The following is a 25,997-nucleotide window of genomic DNA, read 5'->3' as shown; positions in this document are numbered from 1 at the left end:
TACATGAGCTCTCCCAGGACAAAGGGTGCATAGATAATGTTTGCAGTATCCATGTGAATAACCTTGAAGAAATCTTCTTAATAGTCTTTTTTCTTCTTCTTCTTAATAGTTGAAAACAGGCTTAATTCTTAATTTGTAAAATAAACCCAAAATCTTTTGCATTTTCCTTTCTAGTTACTCTGGGACCCTTGCTGTCGAATACCAAGGAAGTGTTATAGTATTTGCAAGCCCAGCAGTAGAGACCAGGGACTGCCTGGTGACATCTGTGCTAAACATATCACTGGCTGCAACAGAGCAATATTTAATCTTAGGAATGGTCAAACCAAAGGAACATGTTGTCCAGTATCCTGCCCTCACAATGTATCACGGCAGATATATGTCTATAGAGACACTTCCCTAGAGTGATCTCTCATCCTCAAGTAATTTAGGGTTCAGAGACTTCTAGAGCAGGAGACAGTGTGTTCATACTGAACAGGTTTTGATACTTTTGCTTCCTGAATTTGTCTGGTCAGTTTTTGAACCTATTAAAATTTTTAACCACAAGGGATCTAGCACCTTAACAGTGTCTTGTAGGAACAAAAATATCTGTTTGCTTCTTTCAAACTTACTGCATCCTAATGGCAAAAAATAAGGAGAAAATTGAGAAAAATAATTTTTAGTTCACTCTCTCTGTGTTACTCAAAACTGTCAGCTATTATCAGAATCATTGTACATTACTTTGGAAGGATTTTTTCCCTATTTTCCCAGATGCTTAGTGTCTTATCAAGACATTTTGTTCTTTATTCAGAGAGTTTGCAGCGCAAGAAACTGAGTTTCCTATCCTCTATTTGCATTGAAGTGAAATTGAATGTCAAGGTCTTATTTATATATTTATTTAGCTGTGGATTAATTAGCGAAGTTCTACAGAGAAAGTCAAATTCAGTACAATTTGATTCTTCATGACAGTCATTATTTAGAAGAGGGGGGAGAATCAGAGACTACATCTGATAGTTGAGTCTTTTGTGTAGCGGGGCCTTTGAGTATTGTCAGACAGTTACGGAAGGTTAATAAGGTTTTTTGAATTCTAAACAATGTATGTCTTTTCCCCTTATCTTTCATTTGCTGTTGAGAGGTTTAAATTAATAGAAATGTGAGTGGAGCTATTATAATTGCCTACTTTATTATCTGCATTTTCTGCCTGCAATGATCTGGGACTGAAGAACTGCGTGATGTTCTCCACTCTGCAGAGTGGGGGAAGAAAAAGGAAGATGCGTGTCCTTCTCCTGTGGGTGTTTCGGACTTGCAGACCATCTCTTTACTGTCCATTGCAACACATGAGGACCTTTCTTGAAAAATGTACAATAATAAGCAGATACACAGGTAGCAGTCTAGGAGATTAGGGAACATTTGCTTTCCACAGCTTTCTTTCTCCCACCATGTCTTATGGAAAAAGTCTATATATAACAGTCTCCATTAGCCTGGTTTTATCTAGATGATCTTTTGAGGTCCCTTCCAATCCCTAACATTCTGTGATTTGCTCCTTCTACCAGAGTAACCAAGATAAGGGTGTTTTGGGCAAAGCAAAAGCTGCAGATTTTAAGAACCCACTAGCAATAAAAAGTCATGGTGTTTAAGGGGTTCTCTGAGGTATCTAAAAGTCTAGCCAGACAAGCTGCTTTCCAGACTCAAAAGAGGTAAAGCTTAATTCTGTACATGTTTTTCTGATAGAACTATCCACATTTAATCACAGTTTTTGTGTTATTTTTTGTGCTAAAAGTTCTTCTATAGATATGAAAACAGCAGCTATCTTTCCTTGTCCACAAAGTTTTGATTTACCTTAGCGGATAGGATACACTTTAGAAAAACTGTAGCATTCTCCTCACCATTTTTGAGAAAGGCATTTTTAGTAGTACGTTAAAAGGACCAATTTATGACTTAAGTAATGTGTTCTTAAACAGAAGAGAAAAATATGCATGTGAGCTGCTTATCTGATGCAGATGTCCCCTTCTGTCTACAAGCAAAGGTAAGGTTTCATGGAAGTCCAGCTGCTCTTGGCTCAGAAGTGATTATATGAGGTGACCTCAGCCTCAGAGGGACCCAGCTGGTTTATATACACACACCTGTCCAAACTGACTCATTCATTCCTTTTCCAAATTTAGTTTTTGACACCGCAAAGCCGTGTTTGCCTTACCATCAGAATCTTCTGAGACTCACTCAGTGTTAAATGTCACTCTCATGTTTTTTAATACACTATTTGATTATCTGTTTTCCAAAGCATTCACACACAAAAAACCTACAGGCAGCTACTAGGAGTTGTTATTAATCTTCTGTTTCTGCAGAGCTGGATAAATGGAGCAGGACAAGTCTGTGAGAAGGGCCTAGAGGCACTCATTAGACACAGCTGTTTCTGAAGAGGAACCACAGTGCGCAACTCTGGAGGAAGGTCCAGCCCTTCCAGTCATGCTGCAGGGAGTTAGGTTTATCAGAGGACACTGGAAAGGAGGAAGATTGTAGGTTTTTAAATACAGGAGTAAGACTCTGCAGTTGATTGAGACACAGCTGTGGGGTACCTGCCACAAGGACTCAGGACACAGCTTTGCAAAATGGGTGACAGTCCAAGAGGTCTTCAACAGAGCAAAGACTGGCCTTGCTTCTCCCCTAATTGTTGTCACCACTCATTTTGCATGAGTTAGAGTACTTGTCTGACCCCTGAGCGGGCCAGTTCCCCTTGGAAAATGAGCAGAACATTAACCTAGCAAAAAACTACGAATGGTTTCCTTGCAGGTTGCTGAAAAACTTTATGTGCTTTCAGTCTCAGTGAGCTGTTAGATGAGACAGGGATTTCCCCAACCAGCACACTATTATCCACCTAGTTAAACCTAGTCCTAGACTGCTATCAAGGCCAAATTCACATATCAGCCACACAGTAGTAAAATATTATATGGTACTTTTCCTCTGAAAGCTGATAAGAAAGCATTCAGACCCATTTACCAAAATTTCTACTCTGTTCAGCCTTATCCCAAGAGCCAGAAGTCAGGCTGCCTTTCAGCAAATACCTGAAAGCAGATGTGAATCATAGGATGAGTGTAATAGAACTACAGAAATTATTGCTCCAGCATCCCCCTAAGATGTTCTTCTGTCATCAACACTGATAGACATCAGATAGGTATTGTGTCACCTGCAGTAAAAACCCAAATCATTCAGATTATAGATGGATAAGTCGGAAACTACTTTAATATAATCTTCCCCCTAAATATATGCTGGGCATGACATCATATGGTATGGAATATCCCTTTGGTCAGTTTGGATCTGTTGTCCTGGCTGTGTTGCCTCCCAGCTTCTTGTGCACCTGGAACTGTGTGAGACACTGAAAAGCCATTGACTACGTAGCAACAACCAAAACATCAGTGTATTATCAACATTATTCTCATACTAAATCCAAAACACAGCACTATATCAGCTACTAGGAAGAAAATTAAGTCTATCTGAGCCAAAGCCAGGACACAAGATAAAACTGCCTTTTGTCTTTTGCTGCTGCTTGCATACTTTTATTGCTCTGATTAATCAGTGCACCTTCTTTCTTGCTTTGGACTGCAGACCAATGACTTTTTCACGCTTCTAGGTGTTGCCTGTAATATTTAGCCTATGTTTTTAGACCAGTTTCAATATCTGTTTTCTGGTGCACTTAGTCTGTCTTTATGGCTCCCCGTATCAGGTCAAAAATAACATGGCCTTATAATATAAGCACTGATCCATTAAAACTCACTGATTCAATGTTGTTAAAATGGATAGGCTAACTTTGTTCCAGCAGGATTTGTAACTGATCAAGTATTATCTGTTCACACCCTTATGGTTTTGCTAGAACAGGTATTGCTTCTCTTTACATGCAGTACAAAACCCATAAAACTGTAGCAGCAGCCTTTGACTGATTCAAGAATGCTGGGACTGGAGATTTATGCATGGACCAGGTTACATTAGGATCAGTAAGGGGATTGATTCACCATTGCAAAGATTGTTATCCATAACTATGAGAACACAACTTTAGCCTGGGAAACCAACTACACCTGTGAATTCTTTCTGCAAGAGTTCAGGGCTAAGGCTGGCTGGGGTGTCAGGAGTGCTTTGAACTGCTGCACAAGCCAAGATTAATTGAATCTTGTACTGAACTTCAGATTAGGGGCCCAACATCCTACTCATGGCTGAATGTACCCATGGTTGCATATATCAGACCATCAGCTGTGTAGACTACAGATTAGGTATGCTGCTTCTGAGTTAAAAGTTGATTAAATACAGCATTCAAAATAGTTTTTCAGCCTGGAACTGTGCTACTTTAGTACATCTAGCAGCATTTTTAAACCTTATCTTTAAATATCATACCAGAACGTGGGGAGGTCTTCAGCTTAGACAAAAAAAGCTTCTGGGAATTTCTAATCTGCTTCTTAGTAAAAAGCTTTGATTAGTAGGAATAAACTTAGTAAAATTCTTTTTAAACAGAAACTTGATTTTCTTTCTGACCTAAGGATAAAAAGTTGATTATAAATAGAAATTGGATATTTTCCTCTTCCTTCTATAATGTTTAAAGATATAGATGCTTCATGGTTTTTAATGATAAGCAGGACTCTTCCTAAACTTCTCCTCCCCTTTTATTAGAAACCAGGAGACAGATTTTCCATTCTGACCACAAAATAGTATCTATGACGTGTCAACATCCTACATCCACTCCTGTTTTCTTCCTCCTGGAGGCTAGGAGCCAAATTTGGCCCACTGGCAAACCGCTGAGGAGCCTGATAGCTCCATCTGGCACATGGGTCATGGGGCAAGGGAAAACAGTGATGCTTTGTCCTTCTGCTACGTGAAATGCGAGCTCAGCAGGAGCTCAGGAAAACACCTGAAACCAGGTGCTTTGTGCAGGATGTGTAAGGATGCTGATGCTGAACAGCAAGTAGCATGTAAGGATCAGAGAGAGCACAATCTGAACCTACCGGTTTGTCAGAATGCATTTCCTGGGTGGTTAGTAGACTGTCTTCCCTTCAATTTTTTCAGTGCTCTCTCATTGTCAAAAAGGTCTTTGTACTTATCCATCTCAAATAACCATGTATTTTTTTCACTTTTTCTCTTGACAATTTTTTTGTTCCACTGGAACTGAGTGGCACCAACTTTTTCTGTCCAGACTTTGTTTCTTTACAGTTCCACACTTTACTTTTAAAATAATTGCAATAACATTCTTTTCCACTTTACCATCCCAGGTTTCATTTTTTTCCCCACTCAACACAGATAACTGGACCTCAAAATCCCCACAGAATTCCTAAAAAGTTCTAACAAGAAATATTGAGAGATACTTTCTTCTTGGTGTTATCCAGCTACCAGAATTTTTTTAAACCCACTAATATTACTTGAAACTTTGATTACTTCAGTATCAGCATCCCAGAATTGAAATTTTCTGTAACATCTTCCATAAAGAAGAAATAATCTTTTGAAGATCAGCCCAGTCAGATCTGAGGAGACCAAGAGTTACTTTTATGAGGTAATATGAACCCCTATTCAATGCCATGGTTTTCTATTTGGAATGTTGCTTTTTTTTTTGTCCATAACCATATCAGAAAGCAGCAGGCTGTGTACATGGTTTACCATTGCAGCATGGTGCTGAAAATCTGATCCTAAGGCCACAAGCAAGCCAGTATGTGAACTTCAAAGAGATATCTCACTACTTTGTGTCTGGGGTTTTCCCTTCCAATAACTGCTGATGTCTTTATAAAGCCCTTAAGAACCTCATAATGAAAATGTAAGTTTTATTTTAAATGCTGTCATTACTGTGTTACTCTACCAGACCAATACTTTAACTAATCCAGTTGCAAACCTTGAGGTGGAGTTGAGATTTAGGGACATGAGGCAGAGCCCCATGTTGATTTGTTGTTGAATGTTGCCTCTATGAGATGCAACTGTGAAGTGATTACTGGTCATTTATGCTCTGGAATCAAGTAAATTTGCATGTGGCCACCAAATCCCCATCTTTCCTGTTCTTGGATAAAGAAAGTGGTTTGCCTTAGCCGTGCTGATCTTATTGTCCACCAAGCATTTGCAGACCTTAAATGAATAAGTTTTGGCCTATATTCAAATGTGAGGATCCAGGTGTGAGAAATGGGTCTTTAAGAGCATATAGCAAGATTATGCCAACCCACTGGCAGAATGCAAGGGAAAGTGTTCTCAGTCAAAAAGACTAAATTCAACTTATGCACAAACTCCATGCAGAAATGATCACTTTGTTAGATGAACAATGAAATAAAGAGTGCTGAGTTGAAGCACAAGAGAGGAGGAAAGTCCCATGAGGTCTTTTAATGAAGAAAATTTTGCCCAAATGAAGCATGTAAGGAATGCCTGTCTCATGTTTTGGTGACGCTACAGTCATACATGGGAACAGGAACACATGTTTTATTACTTGTTTAATGCTTATGGTTGTTGATATATGAAAAGGTTGATTTCTCAAATAGTATCTGAATCACTGACAGTTATTCAAAACAGGACTCTGATCAATAGTAGGTCAAGAAGGGTGTGTGCTGATCCTCAGTCACACTCCTCATCCAGAGTTTCTCATTCATACCATTTCATAGAGGAGTCTTCTGTTAACCAGCTGCTTCAGAAACTTGTCACATGACAACTGTCAAGGCTTGGATTCATATTTTTTAATGTTGAACATAAAATCTCATTTGAATATAATATTAGAACATTAAATGTATTTGTGTGTATGACCATTTGTCTAAATATATACTTGAGGACTTTTCTGGTTCACTATGAGTCTGTACCGCAAGCCTTTCCCAATCCCTGCAGCTTCCCTACGTAGTTTTGAACTACATTTCATGGGAGGAACAGTAAATGAAATAAATTGCAAAGGCTTCCCAAACAACCAGATACAGAGAAAATAAAATCAAACAAGAAACATTTCTGTGATTAAACCTGGTTTACAAACCTAGCATGGAAAGCAGGAGAATCAATCAAGCAGTAGTAATCATCAGCCTGTGGTTAAAAATATTTTCTGAAAAATCAACTCTTTTTCCTTTGCAGCTCTTTCTCCAAGCTCCCCCATCGCAGGCTCCCTGGCAGTGGGACTAGGGGATAATCTCCTGGAATACCTGACGTGTAGAAGCTGCCAGGATTAAGGCACCTCGTGCTCCTCAGCACGGTCATGTGATGACCTGCTGATGCCAGCAAAGGCATCATTTCACAGCAAAGTTCTTGCTTCCTCTGCCTATATGTTGTTCCTACACTGCTGGGATTCTCCCATAACATAGGGAAATAATTCACACAGTGCTAGCTGAAGAAAACTGTGGATAAGTCATGTGCAATTTGGCAGCTATGAAATAACTGCTGTCCCTTTGCTTCAAGGGGCAACTTCAAAGGATGTAAATGCCATCCATAGAACTCTATTAGCTCTGATCAGACCAATGTATAAGAAGAAAGGCATGCATAGTCTGGAGGCTGCCCAGTAACTTGTTGAGTAAAGAACATGGTGTTTGCAAACTGTCTGATGGCAGAAAAACCGGAGCTGAGGTTTGTTTTTCAAGTCCGGAGATGACTGCTTGAAGTGCCTTCTGAAAATCTGTTGGCAGATTGCCTGTATTCTCCACAAAACTTCAGGGAAGATTTGGGTGCAAATTTCAGTGTGTCATTAACTTTCAAAGGGCTATGTATTCTAGAAGAAAAAGGAATTATTTTTTTCTGAAAAGTTTATCTCTTCCCTTGTGAAGTTACTTTGCTGGATGGTGGCCCAAGACAGGTAGCTTACACTGAAATATAAAAGTGACAGGCCAAACCATTTACTCTGGTTCTATCATTTTTTCACACTTAAACTGACCACATTTTATGTTTGCCTCCTCTTAAAAACTGTACCACCAAACTGTGTATTTTCTCATTTTTAGGTTCACTGTTCTTATTTAACTCTTCTGTGTCTTTTTTTAAACCATTTACTCTGAATCATATTGTAAAAGAAAGAATTCAAAGAGCTGACAATTGTTTCTGTGTCCGAATTTTAATTTTACTTCCTCTTGAATTGCCAGAGGAAAGCAATCATGTGCTAGGCAGAAGACGAAAGTTTATAATAATTGCCTGTATTTTGAAACCTGTAGGGGGTGGGGAAAAAAGTCACTTGCTTTTCACCCAGAACATGTGATAATCAGATTAACCCTGAAGAGTATTCTGTGTGTAAATGCATCCAGGGTAGGAATGGGGGTGCGCTGGAGGGTGCACTGTAGCAGAAGTCAGCAGTGAAGCATTCCTGGTGGAGGGAAGGAATTTCTTTCACACTCAGGACTTTGGAGGGGTCAGAGAGAGTGCTCCATGCACTGAAGCGTAACATCGATGCTCTCCTGCTGCTCTGTGAGGATGTTTTTCTTTGCCATGGGTTTTCTGCTAGTCATCCTTCAGCCGTCCACCGGACAATTCCCCAGAGTCTGTGCAAACACACAGAACTTGCTGAGGAAAGAGTGCTGTCCCCTCTGGGACGGAGATGGGTCCCCTTGTGGGGAGCTTTCCAACAGAGGGTCCTGCCAGAACATCCTTCTCTCTCAGGCTCCACTGGGACCACAGTTCCCTTTCTCAGGAGTGGATGACAGAGAGGACTGGCCCTCTGTATTTTACAACCGAACATGTAAATGCGAAGGCAACTTCATGGGATTCAACTGTGGGGAGTGCAAGTTTGGTTTCTCAGGTCTCAATTGCACTGAAAGGCGACTGAGAACAAGAAGAAATATCTTCCAGCTCTCCAGCACTGAGAAGAACAAGTTTCTTGCCTACCTTAATTTGGCAAAGAACATTCCTAGCCGGGACTATGTTATTGCTACTGGCACTTATACTCAGATGAAAAATGGCTCCAATCCCATGTTCAGAAACATCAACGTGTACGATCTCTTTGTATGGATGCATTATTATGCCTCTCGAGACACACTCTTAGGTGGGTCCAATGTGTGGCGGGACATCGATTTTGCCCATGAAGCCCCTGGTTTTCTGCCTTGGCATCGGGTCTTTCTGCTGATGTGGGAACGTGAGATCCAGAAGATAACAGGAGATGAGAACTTCACCATCCCCTACTGGGACTGGCGAGATGCAGAGGACTGTGTGGTCTGCACTGATGAATACATGGGCGGCAGACATCCCACCAACCCTAATCTACTCAGCCCAGCATCCTTCTTCTCCTCGTGGCAGGTAAGGACAGGCCAAGGGGAAGGGGAAGGGAATTATCCTGCCTGACTTCAGGCACTTAAGTGAGGTGCACAAGCTGGGCAATTAGCCATACTGCATTTCCTTAGACATTCCTGGAGATGAAGTAAGCACTACCAGAGAGAAAACTACATTTTATATGGACTTGATAGTCATTTAGAGCTGTTTATCTCTTTGTCTCTTCTGTCTCTGACTGTAGGATTTAGGCCGCTTAATTAAGAACCTAAAGTTAAGGTGGAAGGAGGAAAGTTACACCTTTGTGTCCAAACACGGCCTTTAGCAGGCTAAACAGGCTTGGGTCTGTTGGAGCATTCAGGTGAGAAAAAGCAAGAGTTATGTACACAAATTGCAAGCACACAACCATTGCAAGACTATTGGTAACTGAATTATGGCAATAGAAGCAAAGATTTTTCAGACATGTTACTTCTCTCCCAGTGCATTCCTCCATTCAAGAGTTAAAAACTACTGAATTAAGCTAATCTGTTTTCATCTTTAAAACAAACAAACAAACAAAGAAAATAGTTCTTTAGAGCACAGAAGAACCAGATGTGTAATTCACGTTAGTATTTCAAAAGAAATACAAGAAATAATCTCTGTAGCTCGAAGGAACCAAGAAGTATACTCAGTAGCTATTCCTGCCAATTAAAAACACTGAAAATTACCCTGTAAATCAAAGTAAATCTACATATTTACATAGTTTGCACGGTCTTATATAGCTGAATTATGTTGTGGTGTTGTAACACTGAGAGCTTCTAGGCTTTTTTTATGTCTTGCTCATTACTACCACATCATCTGAAATACAGTGACAAAGGTCTATTGGCTTCCGCAAATACACTCCATCCTGACAATAGCAGCAGTCACTTCTGGCTCTGAAGTCTGTGATTATGGTGGTGTAAATCCATCTTTGTTCTGTATATTTCTGCAGCAACAGCCCTAATGAAGGCTGGACAGTTTCAGTGATTTGATGGAAAGTGAGAGATACAAGCTGCAGCAGCTCTGTGAAATTCTGGCATTATAAACCAGCAACTACCTGGGCTTACCGGGCTGGTTGTATTGAGTTTAGACTTGATTTGTGCCCTTTGAATAATATAGGCTGTGTATATACCTGTAAATTCAAGCATTCCCAGGTACTGTATCAGATCTATTTTAGGAGATTCTCTGGCATACATTTTGCATGCATTGTCTAGTTCTCTCCCAAACAAGTAGTTTTCAGGGACCATTCTCAGGAGAACGCCTGCATACAGCCACCCTTTTTGGGAAATGAAGGTGACTTTACTGGCATAGAAATGGATTATTTCATGCCATTTGGCCTCAATAGCAGAGAAATTTCCTGACCACATTTTAATTTACTAGTGTAAGCATACCCATAAAATAAACATTGCTACAAACATGTAATTTCATCCCATTTTCTAAGATTCTGCTCATTTCTAACAGTATTACTCTGGATGAACTCTACTAACTTAATTAGACTGTATTACCAGAATGAAGTGGATCTGTAGCTGTTCTGCACTGAGCTGAATAAAGAGTTATGTGAAAATGACACAAGTGTTAAAGTGGATTAATTGAAACTAAAACTGCACCGGTTACTTGTGTCAAGTGGAGCTATCAATACAGTATATTGGATAAGATCACCAAGGTAGCAGGAGGCAGTTAGTACAAAAGGATCAGCAAGTTGTTAGCAGAATTTTCTAAAAGACCTGGAGGGGTCAGACAGTTACGTTTAGCTTATATTTTCAAAACTATTATTAATGATATGCAGATTATTAAAATTTTTCCATCCTGTTAATAAGTACCCAGAAAATTTTTGAGTAGCAATGAATATATTTAAGATAAGGTCAGGTTTATAGCTTCTCATTTAAGGTCAATTCCCACAAATATATTCTGAAAATAAATACATTTTTTATGAAACAAGTTGTTTTAACAGGTATTTATGTATAATTCAATAGGTGCGACAATAAAAAATCTGCTATATTTAGAACACATTCAATGTCAGTGTATGCTGAAGTTTTCCGAGCAATTTCTGCAAAAGGGTCCTTATCACTTATATTTTTCAGCTGCTTCTGGACGTTTTACACACTCATCAAAATTTCCAAAATAACTTTATCTTCAAGAGGTATTATTCCTCTTTAACATCTTCTATCTATGTATATCTCTGCTGTCTTATCTAGAGAAAGAATGAAAGATTGAACAGATCTGTATTTTCAGTCAGTGGTTTAGGATGAAGGTACAATACAAAGTGATATTTGTTTATTAGCCTTGAATCCAAATTTAAACAGTTGCTTATGATAGAATAACAGTAAATACAGTTCCTTCAAGTAGCACAAAGTAAGAATTGAGAATCTCACTCCAGAAAATCAAAGGGAAACAAAAATAGCCTTATCTGGAACCGGAAAACAGCCATAGATCTGCTGCAGAATATGCTGATTACCCAAGCCCTGTAGCTAAACATCAAGATAAAAAAAAAAAAAAAAAAAAAGAAAAAAAAAAAGAAAAAAAAAATCTAGAAATGTAAAGGAATTTAGGCTTTTAATAAACACTCAAAATAAAAAGAGGGTGAGAGAAACCTTTTGGATAATATTCCATAATATGGTGTCCTATTTAGAAGTTTAATTCTCTTTCCAAAGCCCGGTATGTTAATAAATAGTTATAGATTTATTAAAAAAAAAAAAAAGGGGGGGGGGGGGGAAGTGCCTATTTGCAGAACAGCGTCTCTCTTTTTTTTTTTTTAAATCCCTAAAGAAAGGAGAAAATACTTTATTCCATTGAGAAGTTGCCATGGCAACATGGATATCCATGAATACATGCTGAAATTCTTGCTTTTGCCTTACTTTTTCTCCAACATGCTGCTGTCATCACTTAGCTGAGTGAATTATCTGTCTACATTTTTCCCATCTTTATCATCTAAGTGAAACTTCTGATTCTTGCCTCTGTTTTTGCCAGCAAGGCTATCAGGAATCTTCAGTGTTTTTATTTGTTTGCTTTGCTCATGTTTTAGGGTAGGTGGGAAGGATTTTCTCATGTTTTCAGTTACTTGTTTGTGATGATTCAAGCATTATATTCAGAATTAGGACTGCATGAAACCTACTAATGCTTTACCAATTTTTGTAATTCTATATTGACTTAACAAAAAGCTATATGGGAAACTGAGATCTTCCATGACATTTTGAGAGCTTTTTATTTTAGTGTCGTTTCTATAACTCAAGACAATAGATTTGCTAAAAGAAAATATTATCACGCCTCAGGTGAAATTCTGCTCTCCTCCACACCAAAGCTAGTTTGGAGAAATAACTAAAATCAGTGGAGTTACAAATGCATAAAAAGCCTTCTGCAAATAAAAGCAGAATCTTTCTGCTGACAGTTAACATTAGAATTTGGAGATCCCCACAGCGTGCTAGACAGATGATGAAGAAAATAAAGCAGGAGAATGTAAGTGCTGGTTTAGTCTTGTAATTGTGGCAAGCAGGCTATACCACCAACTTTAGTCCCCTGTATTTTGTCTCTCCTAAAAGAAGAGTGACATGAGAGAAGTAATTGCATAACGTGGAGAGCTGTCTGCTCTCAGATGTGCTGGTGTAAGCCTGCAGCCAATTCTTTGTTGCAAGCACCAAGAATTTCCCTCAGCACTTCATTCTGTGTCACTTTCACAAATGCAAAGCTACTGAAAAAGAGAAACAAGTTACACAAATAGAAAATGGATATAATGCTCCTGAACTAATAATGATGGTACTTTAGAATCATTACCTGAACATATGACTTCATAAGAAATATAAAATGTAGCTACTCAGACACATTTAATTTTAAGCGCAGTTTATCAGGGACCTGTATTGTTAGCTGGATAGTCTGAGATCATTTGGAGCAGTATTTTCTGTGCACCTTTAAACACTGCAAGAAATTTTCAAAAATACAAACACCAGAAGCCAACAGTTCAGATTCTTAAATCAGTCGAAGACTTACATGCATCTGCTGTGGATGCCTGTGTATCTCGTGAACTCAGTTACTTTATTTTTTATTGCAACTTAATAGATTTTGGTGCCAGCTACAAGCTGGTAAATTGAAACAAACAAACAAACAAACACACCAATAGCCCAAATGGTAACTGTAAAATTGGAGTCTATCAAGACTGGTCTCCTAATGATATGCTTACATGGATTATAAATTTGAAACGTTCTCCCTATGTCACATCTCAGTACCACAGCCTGAGGAAATCAGGATCTGTGCACAGCAGGAGCAGCCACTCCAGTATCCTCAGCATCTTTGTGTCACTGTTACCTCAAAGTGGTACCCCTTCTTCCACGGGATCATGAGTGGGTGACAGCAGAGATGTTGCTGGGCTGTTCTCTAGTATGTAGCCCTGCTTTCTCAGGAGTCGTGCAGTGTGAAAGATAAACATCTTCAGAAGTGTATAAATTAATAGCTAAGGAATTTCATTAAACATTGGATTTTGTTAATAATTCACCAGAGAAGGAAGCCTATCTATAGAGATGTGAATTTGCGGTAGACATGGAGACAGCAACACTAACAACACAACAGCACAGAGACAGCCAGAGAGCAGGAATATTTCAGCAGTAATTGAAAATAGAGTTTCCTACTCCATTCCAGCACCATTTTAAGGTGGTGAATGGGGTGTATGTTACCCCCCCAGTTCTGGGCTGCCCCTGAGCAAAGAGATGAAACTCAGCCAGCTTTTACTGAAGGCTGAGAAAATACCTTGAAGGCTCTGGGTTTGTTTCAGTGCTGTCACTTCATGTTTGTCTCATTCGCTTTTAGCTGGAGTTTCACAGCTCCTCCAGTTAATGCGTACACAGAAAGATAATTAATGACCTTATCCTTGCTCAAAGATGTTTCTCAGAATTTCTTTGAAGCTTTGCTTTGCAAATTTTCTTCTCTTTATTCAGTCTTCTGCCTATTTTACCTTTCCTGCTAATACTCAGGAACACATGAAGAACCAGGTACAAATATACACAACTTCTTAAAAACCTTTTGGTCCGCTATAGATAGAGCACCTTTTAAATTCTGCCTATAAAAGCAAGCTCCCAAAGAATGGTTTGTTCTGTTGTGGGTTATTTGGGGATTCCCTTGAATTTTCTCAGTTTGGTGAGAAAACAGTTTTTGGATGTCACTTAATTAGGATTAGATTATGCCAAGCCCCAATGCATAAAAAAAAAAAAAGTAAAAGTTAAACCTCTTTACAATTGCCAAATATTTTAAAATCTAGTGTGAGGGCTGTACTTTAATGCTGTTCCCAAGCAAGAATGTGAGAATAATTGGAGAAAGACAGAGAAAGGCAATGAATCAGTGCAAAATCTCTTTTGGCCGCATAGTGGGACCCAAGGCTCCAGTTCAGTAGTCCGGACTTCACGGAGGACAAACAGAAACATGAGGATGTGTCAAGGAGCCAGAAAGTTCCCACACGACCCCCTTGGGAGAGCTGGCATGGGCAATATGGAGAAGCAAGGCATGTGGTTTCCCTGGCTGTAGTCTGAAGTGGTTCTTTTAGGCTGTTTTAACCTGGAGAATAACATTATGTAAACATGCTGATATAGGTTCTGGATGGGGGTGGGCTCCTGCTACGTGGGGTCAGAAGAGGAGCAGAGCAAGGGACCAGGTCTGAAGGAGCAGAGGTGAGGATTAACTCATTGAGTGGCTGTACTTCCCCAGCAAACTGAGGAGCTTCAGATCACTTTGTTGGTGAGCAGCTATTTCAATGGCATACAAAAGCACCTCTTTCCAAGTGTTTAGGTATATATTTTTTCTATTGCGTGCCCCTGTGAGTGCAGATCTGATAAGACCAAAGCAATCACAAAGAATTTGTCACCAAAACCCCCAAAGCTTTGCATTTTAAAATAACAGACAAATGACTAAAGACTCTTGTAATGCAATCCACTTTATTTAGGCACGGGGGCTGGTCTGTGCAAGCAGCTGCAAACTAAAAGAAGAAAGGCTTTCCCATTTGTGAAAAGGTGTGAGACAGCAGCAATGCTGCTGCACACTTACAGTCTGTTTTCTAAGAAATGATACAAAGAGCTGTGCTAAAGATTTCAACTGCAGTGCACGAAGAGATTTATTTTTCGCTGGATGCTACGGGGTCCAGGAGCGATGCTGTGTATTCTGGACTGCCATCTACTGGCAATTGCTCTGCTAACATTAATACTTACATAAGCTTTCCTCGGAGTATCTTCCTGACAATTTCCCTGGAGCCAGTGAATTTACAGATGCAGGAGAGCAGGCACTGGGTGCAGTTTGAATATGAAGCTTTGTCCAGTGTGAACTGAGAAATTTGCTCAGGACTATTCTGAAAAGAAAAAAAAAATCTTGTGTTGAAGCAGCATGCTCCTAGTAGAAAGTCCTCCTGCTGAATGAAAAGAAGGCAACGATGTGACCTATTTTGAGTGTGTTTTATGCAGATTACATACAGAAAGAACCATTTAACTGACCTATGTTCTGTTACCTCTTACACATCACATGACTGATAAAACAGCAAATTATAGTTTCAGGATAGACCCATAATTTATATTACCTAAGTTACACCTTTTTGGAAAAACATCTTGGCTAATTTTACGACCAGACTTTAATTTTTAACTCAGAACAAATAGTAGCAGAAGGTCACAGGTAGCATTTTCATCCCTGCCCCTTATGCTGGCATGTCTTGACCATGAGTTACCAGATACCATCTGGCTTCTTTTTAGGTTGAATTCTGGTAGTCAGACAGTAAAGGAGGGCTACACTGAGACATAACTGGAAAAAACAAATAGCACTCTAACAATTTATAAGTCTCACAACATTAATAGTTGTATTGAATCCCACTGAAATAGATAAACATAGCAAAGGGGAAATGTTTCTTTATTTAGATATGTTCGAGCTCATGCTTGAAGACTCCCTGTCTGGATATCTGAAAAGCAAGCTGGTCTTGAAGGCAGCACGTGCTTCATCTTTAGGACCCAGCAGGGCTATATCCCCAGGGCAATATGGAGAGGATGAAAAGATAAGAGAGGGCGGAGCAGGGAAACCAAAAGAAGATGTGGACCTAGAGAAGGTTCATAGGAAACAGAGCTAAACAGAAAATCCACATGTATGTATTTTCTGAGCCAAGTGCCAACTGAGAAATGGGTGTTCTTCTCTAATGCACTTCTAGGGACATAGGGCTGTGCATTTTTAGGCAAATAAATTACTAAAGCATCGCCCTCAGCCTGAATCATCCCCCTTTTTTTCCTTCTAATGGGAATAAACTCTCTCACTAACACAAAACAATCATAAAAACAGCACCGCAGGTACCCTTTATGTTTAAACCTGTAGGTCTCTCCCTGTCACTACCTCTCCCGTCTCTATGAGGATTCTTAAAAGGGACTTCTTAGAGACAGTCCTGACCTTGGCCCTTCTTAGAGGCACAATCCTGACCCACTCAGTGAGCTTCTGGGGAGAAGATGCACATGAAACTCTCTTCTGGACAACTACCTCCAACCTCCAAGGGCACCTTCATAGTTTAATAGACTAGGGCAGATTGCAGCTAATAGAACAGTCTCTAAGGATAAATTTCTTTGATAAGCTTTCTTATCTCCTCAAAACAAAAGAATAATTTATTCATGAAATTCATATTCATAGGAAATTTATCACCTAAGAACTCCAGATTCTTAAGACATCTAGGTTATATCACCAGCTCTGTCACACATTTTCTGTGAATTTATGGTCAAATCACTTAGAAAAGGATTCATCTCAACTCCTTCCACTCGTTCAAAAGTTAGTTAGGCAGCAAAGTAACTTGCCTTTGACTATGTCTTTAGGCGCTTCAGAGGCACATCCGTGCCTCCAGGGTGCGATTCATTCCATCCTAATGCAGAAGCAAAGCATTAAGTTGAACACTCCTAATTTTGTTTCCCTTGCTAACTGCAGTCTGTAGACAGTTTCTGCATTGATTTTTTTATAAATTTTCTTTCATTGACTAAGTCAATGGAGTGAGTTAGGCACCCCTAGAGGTAAGTACATCCCACTTACCAGACATCTGGCTTAGGAGGGCCGAATCACACTCAGGAGATACCTCTCTCTCTATTGACTGCAGAGGTTATCCTGAAGTGTTGCTTCAGTCTGGCAATTTGTACACAGCAAGTGCTAGTGAAATGAATTTCACACTCACTTCCTTCATTAGATAGAATTCAGTGTTCTTCCATCCCATTCACAGCAGAGATGATTGTTTTCACTCATGTTGTCATTCATTCTTTTGGTCCATGAAATACAAATATGTCTCCAGGATGAAAGTAATCTGGAGGTTCCAGTGTTATGTGTTTTCTTCTGTGATGCCTCACACAATAATGAGACCTGTTCCTCTCTACACAATGTTCTTATTAACCATGCTGATTACCTGCTAGCTACAGCCTATTTTGAAGGGCCCTCCGGTGGCTTGGAGTTCTATCTATTTTGGTGTTTTTTCAGAAACAAACAAACAAACAAAAAACCAGCAACAACAAAAACCAACCAACCAAAACAAATAAAACCACCACTACAACAATAAACAGTTTTGGTTCAGAGCCTCAAGCTCACCTGAAAGGGATACAAGACAACTCCTGGAAGTTTTGAGCCACATTTGCTCTGTCTTGTTTTCGTAGATCCATCAGCTGTACCACTATTCACACACACCAAACCCTCTACTCTGATCTACTGGTCATTGTGTCATTATATTTCTCTCCATCTTCTATCCTGACTACATGTCAGACAGGTTCCTGAATACAAAGCAGAAATATGAATTAGTGCTTGTACTAACTCCCTGTAGGTTTACTGTACCAGAATATGAACAAAAAATCTCCCTCTCATTCTCAACACTTCTCTGGCCAAGCAGGGGTTTCAGTGAGACTTACTACAGAAGCTCATGATCATCAAAGCACCCACGTCTTTAGGCAGCAAATGAGTTATTGTGGCTTAAAAAGACACTGAGCAGCACTTTAGTGACACAGTCGGCACAGGCACTTTTAACCCATGGCAAATGTGAAGGAGTTTGACTCATCTAAAAGTACCTTGAACTACCTCACTCTTTCAGGAGTTTCAAACTGGACTGGCAGCTTCTATAGCTCATCTGACAAGTAATGACTTGTTATGCCATGGTAGCCAGACTTTGCTTGTGAGTCCAGAACGTTCATACAAATGATGTTGGTTTCTGACAGTATTTAATATCTGTATCCATCTGTCTGCTTAAGGTCCTTTCCCAATAAGTTTCATGATGGTACCTCAGCTTGTGATATATGTTCATCCCCAGAACATTCCTCTGAAGTAAAGCAGTGTCTTTTCCCATTTTGTATGGGCAGCATCCTCAAGACATGGCTAAACTAAGTGCCCATTTAGTCTGACAAAGCACAGACAGATATTTTCAGAATAAAATATTTCTTTTTCATATTCCAAGTTAACAATTCTTTTACTCTTTTACTGTGTGGTGAGAAAAATCTGTGATTATGGCTTTGTTCAGCAGTCTGTTGAAGATGAAAAACCTCCATTTAGCAACTGCAGTAGCAGATTTAACTCCATTTGTGTCCTGCTGCATTGGTAGGTGACACTGAATTTAGCCTCAGTGAGTTTTCAAGGACATAAATGAGAACTGATGCTTTAGTCGACATGGGTAGTTTCAGATAGAGACTAGTGTACTATTTCAAAATATGTACTGTAGTAGAGAGGTGTCTTCTACAAAATAACCCATTTTATATTAAAATCACGCAGAGGACATTTTAAAGTTAATATATGGTTTTGCAACAAACATATTTCATTGTACATTTTATTTGTTCCTTTAAAAAAAAGAATAATTGAATTACCTCTTTTGTTAACAAATGCGACTCTGCTAACAGAAGGTGTTTTATACAGGTAATTTGCACTCGATCTGAAGAGTACAACAGCCAACAGACTTTATGCAATGCCACAAGTGAAGGCCCTATACTGCGAAATCCTGGGAACAACGATAAATCAAGGACCCCAAGGCTCCCATCTTCAGCTGAAGTTGAATTTTGCCTATCACTGACTCAGTATGAATCTGAACCCATGGATAAAATGGCAAATTACAGTTTTCGAAATACTTTGGAAGGTAATATATTTTATTCTATTATGCTCTTTCCATCTGTAAACTGATCCTCTCTGGGGTTAGAGTCCTTCAATTCTGAACAGTTTGAGCTAATCTCACCAAACATCACAGTTATGCTTTTCCTGTAATAGCAACAGACAGAAAGAACCACATTAAAGTCATTTTATAAGAAAATAGAAAGTGTAGACTGGATCAGATGGTAAATCCATTTATTAAGAGTCATTTTGTTTGCTGCTATAGTCAGTGCCAGGCATAGCAAATAAATGTAGCACTGCATAAAAAAGAGATCATCTAACATGATTGTAAACAGATCCCTGTGGCTTACAGGTTTGCCTTGGAATCCACTGTCTCTCAGAGGCCAGGATAGACAGCAAAGGAGAAAGAGGATGCTGCCAGATGGCATGTTATGTCTACAGGCCTACTATGAACTCAATAGTAGTATTCTCCCCAAAATCTAAAGAGCAGGGACTAAGTTATACCTCAAAAGTGACCCTTAGTATCTTTTCCAAAAAGATTTTGTTATTTATATTAATTACCTAACTATCCAACCTGTTTGAATGTTCCAAATTTGATAATAAGCAAGGGTTCCTTGCTAAAAGGAACAGTTATTCTTAATTAACTATCTACCCAGTCTCTTTTGAATATTATTGAATTGCTAATAAACAAGGATAGCACATTATGTATTTAGCAATAAATATTGTTGCAGTATCATGTAACAGCTGAATCAAATGGGATGTACTTTTATTGATGTCACCCAAGATTTTTTGCTTGCATGGAACTTTGCAAGGGCCAAAACAATGTGATACAGGAATTGGTGTAAGGATAAGAAATGAAAGCTGTTAATATGCTCAGTATTCCTCTTAAAGCAGTGTGGAATGCCATAAAGCTTTCACTGGTGAAGAAAAAAAAAACAAAACAAAACCAAAACAAACAGTAGAATTTCTCTGCTGAAGCCAATAAAGAATCCAGACATTAACTACATTAACTGATTGGAGACACTGGCCCAGAGAGGTGGTGGATGCCCCATCCCTGGAGACATCCCAGGCCAGGCTGGACAGGGCTCTGAGCAACCTGATCTGGGTGATGTCCCTGCTCATGGCAGGGGTTGGACTGGATGAGGTTTGAAGGCGCCTTCCAACCGAAACTACTCTGTGATTCTGTGACTCTAGTTCTGGACACAGCTGTGCTTTCTATCTTTGAAAACAGAAAACACATAAAGTATGGGAAAGAAAAAAGTGACTTAACTGACTAGAGGTTTGCTTACATTTGTCTCCATAGACTAAGTGAATAGATGCAAAGGATGGAATTGGAAGAGTATATAAAAGGCAACAGAAGTAAACAAGTCATGAAATAATAAGGGTCTACCATCACATGGCTCGTATTGGAAACAAAGTTATACACATTTATACAGTCACATATGGGTTTACTGTGAAGCAGAGTCAAAGCGAACTTCTCATTTACAAAACTTAAATTTCAGTATCATGACTGCTCATTAAGTAACAATAATTCACTGAGTACTTGCAGAGAAAGGGCAAAACTCACTTTTTGTCGATGCCAGGTCTAAACTCACAGCTAAACGGAGTCATAGATCAAGTATACTAATTTGATACAAATGGATACATTTTCCTACTGAAAATAACAGTAGTTATTTGAAAAAAAGGCAACATAAATATTTGACATAATTTCACAATGATCAGGAAGGCACCTGTGGTTCTCAAAGAGACTGTAAGAAGTTATTTTAACTCTAAAATCAGAATAGGTTTTTGTGTGATTAACCTATCAAAATCTATATTGCTGTCTCTTTGTCACATTAATTTCATGGCTAGCAAGCACAGTCACGGCTGGTGTTTCTTAATACCATAGTGTCATCTGCCAATCGCACTTGAAGAGCATCAAGCTCTGAGTAATAGCAATGTAACTGCATGTGAAAGTACCTCTTCTGGATCAAATTTTGCTCCAAGTGAGTTCTTTTGTTCTCTTAACAACTCTTCAGAAGCTGAAGACTGTTCACCTTCCACCCAACTGAGGTTATGAAGATTCAGCCCATCACTGTGGTCATTTAGAGCCCTACAAATGCCACACAAGGCATTTCATGTTTGCCACCAATAGATTCTAATGGATTTCATGTGATTTAGATAGTTCTTCCAGTATGCTGGGGAAAAAAAAATAAATGTTGTTGAGGATATATGCAAGTTAGATATTATTCAGAAGCCATACAGCTTAGGTAGCTACAGAAGCAGCATATATTATCTTGGTCATAGTGCTGCATGGCTTCTGGACACATCCAGTTAGCTAAACACAGGGGCAGAGCATGTCTGTTTTATCAGTCCATCCAGTTGTACCCTCCCTGACAAGCACCACAGCCTTTCAGAGCATCCATAGGATCCCTCCTGTATGATTCTAAAAGGCAAGAAAAGAGACTGAGCAGTTCCTTTTCTCCTGGGAGTTAAGGTGGACCTTCGCATGTCCTAAGATCCATGTAGAGCGATCCTGGAGATCTGTAGCACAGTGAGGAAAAGATCATCAGAGTAAGACTAAGGCAATGAATGTCCCCTCCTTAGAAGCTCTGTAGACAAAAAACAAAACAAAACAAGAAACAAACAAAACCCAACAAACAAACAAAATAAAAACAAACACAAGCAAACAAACAAACAAAAAAACCCCATCACCCACGTAACATTAGATCCTCTCTAGGGGAAATCCTGTTAAGGAAGCAACCATGTTTGCTCATAATCCAACTCCCTGGGCAATTACCAGGTCCCATACTGTTGTCTAACTTTTATAACCTAGCTAAAGGAGATCTACAGCATGCAGGAGCTGGTATGGAGGAGAGTAAAGGTCAACAGAGTGATGTTACCTTTCTTTCCATAAGAACATTTCGTTAGAGCCAGAGATCACCAGACTGAAACTGTGTCCACAGCATTCCATGATAAGTGGCTTTTCTGGTGAGGAATCTGTCTAAATGCGAGCCAGATATAGTTCAGTAGGCATTTATCGATATTACTGTGGAGATGGAGCTTATTCCATCATCCATAGTGTTATTCTGAAACATCTTTTTCTTTTCTTTTTTTTCTTTTTTTTTCCTTGAGGATATTTTATTTTTTAACCTGAACTATTTCTACAGTCATCTTTATACTGCAGGAACACATATGTTTCTGTCAACTAATTTATTTAGCTAACAAGACAGTGCACTGCAATGCAAAGCCAAGAATACATGGGTAATGGAAAATATGATGGAAAGTTTTTAAAGTAGCTTTACTGTACAACGGCATTCTTACAAACCTGCTAACACTCTATAGTTCCTAACATTTACTTCTTTTTCAAAGCAAAAACTTTTGAATACTTCTTTACTTGCTTACACAAGTTTGTGCAAATACACCTCGGGTCATATTCTAATCTCTTTTAGATCCAAAGTAAATCCAAAGTAAGTTCCTTGACTTTACTGGGGTTACTCTAGATTTACAAAAGATTACCAGAACCAAGCCAGTGACAGTAATGAAGTGGTTTCTGATTCACACCAATGTGAGATTTACTCCTCAATTTTAGTTCTCTAATGGAAAACAACTGTGATCACTTAGAAGAATAAATCACATAGAAGAACTACTTCTGTGTAAAATTTTATGCTCTTCCATGCTTGGGTGTACTAGAATGAAGACAAAATCTCTTTACCCTTTGAAGGGTATTATATCAGCGTCGCTATAAGCAGACACCAGCAACACAGGCTGAATCCGTGTTTGACTAATAGAAAATGCTTCTATAGAGACTGAACTTATATCACTGAAGAGTAACCACAACAATGATAAACAGCAATGATCAATATTATTCAATAAAACAACATGCCCTGAAGCTGAGCCCCTCTCACTCTGGGACAGGCTAGTTTCTGCTTTGACTGAAAAGCAACATGTTAAAAGCAGTTTGCACATTTCTCCTTGAAGTGAAAGCAATTATTTTAAATAGAATTTTTTGAATAGTGGCTCTAACTGGGCAATAATGTTGGCTTCACTAAACACTACATGGACACAAGAAGACAACAAAAAGTCAGTCTCATTTATAAGCAGCAGGTGAGATCAGAAGCAGATTAGCTGACTGGAAATGAAATAGTTTTTGTGTAACACCTTGAATACTATCTCCTTAGGAAAAGAATTGGCTGAAATATGTAGGATTTTTTTTTCTTTATGAGCGAATTCCACTTTTGTAATTATTTTATTCATGGAAACCTCAAATGAAAATCAGTGTCTCCCAAGTTTTGCACAAAGTGACAAAGTAACATTTTAGAAACATTCTAAAACTCTATATGCCTTTCATTATTCATTAATTAACTCATGACACATGGTATCAAGTCAAGCCATGTCATAGCATTCCACTGTCTATCACAATTATGTATTGTTACTGCTGTTCTGTCATGAAATAATGGAATAAAACATCAAACACTTCAAAATGTAATTTCATTCTAATAGGACATTTTCCCTTTTTTCTGAAATGAGAGATTTCCATCTGCAAATTTTTTCTCAGTATTTTCACTGTGATCCATATAGCTAGTGAAAAAATGATTTCTCAAAACGAAGTTTGCCAACAGAAAAATTCTAATTAAAAAAGTTTTAGCCTACAGCCAATATTTCTCAATCTGCTCAAACTCTCAACCTCTGCGCACTGAGAAAGGGCTGTCAAGTTGCAGAGGGTCATCACCAGAGAACTAGAAAAACTGTTCAGCCCAGACCACAGTGAAGCTCTGCAAGAGTCATTTTAAGAAAAAAAACTAGATAGTGACATGGTCTAAATTAGATAGTCACAAATGTTCATTTACTACAGTCCCCTAGGCCAAATTCTTCAGATTTTGCAGCTACCTCACTCTAAAGAGATTACAGTGATAATATAGCTTGATAAAATATGAAAGATTGAACCCTGAAAAATTTATTGTGAGATTGCCAGTGGCAGAAAAACTCCACAAACATGTCAGAATAACATCACTAACTTCAAAGACCAGCAAGGGTATGGCTTTAAAATTCTCATATCTGTATCTTCTTTCTTATTTTATAGTAAATGCTTATATCTGAACTGACCTTCTGTGAAATGTGAAATCCTTATTAAAAAAAAAATCATCCTCAAGGAGAGTGGGAATAAGTTTATCACCCAGTTGGACTCAGACATAGGATCAAAGAACAATTTTGGTTGGAAAAGACCTTTAGGATTGTCAAGTCCAACTGTTAATGTAACACTGCCAAGTCCACCACTAAACCGTGTCTATAAGCACCACATCTACATGTCTTTTCAAAACCTTCAGAGATGGTGACTCCAGCACTTCCCTAGGCAGCCTGTTCCTATGATTGACAACACTTTCCATGAAGAAAATTTTCCACATACTGAGTCTAACCTTCCTCTGGTGCAACTTCAGACCATTTTCCCTCTTGTCACTTGGGAAAAGAGACCAACCCCCACTTCACTAAAACCTCCTTTCAGGTAGTTGTAGACAGCAATACGGTCTCTCCTCAGGCTCCTTTTCTCCAGGTTAAACAGCCCCAGCTCCCTCTGCTGTTCCTCATCAGATTTGTGCTCCAGACCCTTCCCCAGCTTTGCTCCCTTCTCTGAACTCTCTCCAGCACCTTAAGGTCTTTCTTGTAGTGAGGGGCCCAAAACTGAACACAGGCTTCAAGGTGTGGCCCCATCAGTGCTGAGTACATTCGGATGATCACTGCCCTGGTCCTGCTGACCACATTATTTCTGAAACAAGCCAGGATGCTGTTGGTCTTTTTGGCCATCTGGGAACACACTGGCTCATATTCAGCCGGCTGTCAATCAACACCCCCAGGTCTTTTTCCTAGAGGCAGATTTCCAGCCACTCTTCCCCAGCCTGTAGAGTTGCCTGGGGTTGTTGTGACCCAAGTGCAGGACCTGGCCCTTGGCCTTGTTGAACCTCATACAAGTGGCCTCAGCCCAATGATCCAGACAGTTCAGATCCCTCTGTAGAGCCTTCCTACCCTTGAGCAAATCAACACTTCCACCCAACTTGGTGTTGTCTGCAAACTTATCAAGGGTGCACTAGATCCCCTCAAAACACAACATACAAAGCAGAATTTGACCTTTAAAGTTCCTTCTGTCTTAACCACTGGTCTATAAAGTTGTACAATACTAAAATTTCTTTGCAATACTGTTTTTCAGTTAAAAAAAAAAAAAAGCAACGCCTGCAAAACTGTTATGAATATGTCAGTGATGTTAGGGATGCCACAGATGTTAAGCAGTCCACTAAAACAATCAGAGGAGATAAGCTTGTTGAGGTGATTCCTCCATTCCTATAGGACTGAAGGCTGCTAATGCTCGCTGAGCTCAGCACTCCCTCTGCTCACTGTACTCACAGCTCTTAGTCAGTGGCAAATGAGCAACTGAGGAAAACACTACCTGCTTTCAAAATACAAAGCTTTGCACTTGAGCGATTGTACATGGGCTTCTGTGGTCCTCTTTATTAGATTGTAAAATTTGCAATTAATATAATTCAATACTCTATTATAATCCTAGAAACTGTCAAGCAGCCTTAATTTTGAGAGGTATCTTTAGCTCCTCCTATAGAAAACTTGGGGCTAAATACCTATCTGATTTAATTTGGCTTGGCTTCAGTGAAGCTACTTCAAATCCACTGAATTACTGTTGCTGATTTACAGTGCTCTGAGCAGAAGCAGAATTAGGTTTACAAGCTCTTGAAAATGTGATTTTTCTCTTATTGAAATCACTGGTAGAACTTCCATTCACTTCAGTGATGTATGCC

General features: G+C 39.1%; 1 protein-coding gene across 1 annotated transcript in view; it reads left to right on the top strand.

Moving 5' to 3' along the window:
• Positions 1-8,355: 8,355 nt before the first annotated feature.
• The window catches only part of TYR (tyrosinase), a gene marked incomplete at its 5' end in the record, with an annotated part of 50,761 nt that continues 33,119 nt past the window's right edge, over positions 8,356-25,997 (top strand). Inside the window, 2 exons of the mRNA XM_082057812.1 lie at positions 8,356-9,174; positions 19,027-19,243. Of these exons, the coding sequence (XP_081913938.1) occupies positions 8,356-9,174; positions 19,027-19,243 (1,036 nt within the window). The remainder of the gene's footprint in view (positions 9,175-19,026; positions 19,244-25,997) is intronic.

Source organism: Streptopelia decaocto (assembly GCF_964273445.1).
Source record: "Streptopelia decaocto genome assembly, chromosome: 1".
Taxonomy (NCBI): Eukaryota; Metazoa; Chordata; class Aves; order Columbiformes; family Columbidae; genus Streptopelia; species Streptopelia decaocto.
The sequence above is the reverse complement of the archived record's forward strand: the minus strand, read 5'-3'. Positions and strand labels throughout refer to the sequence as shown.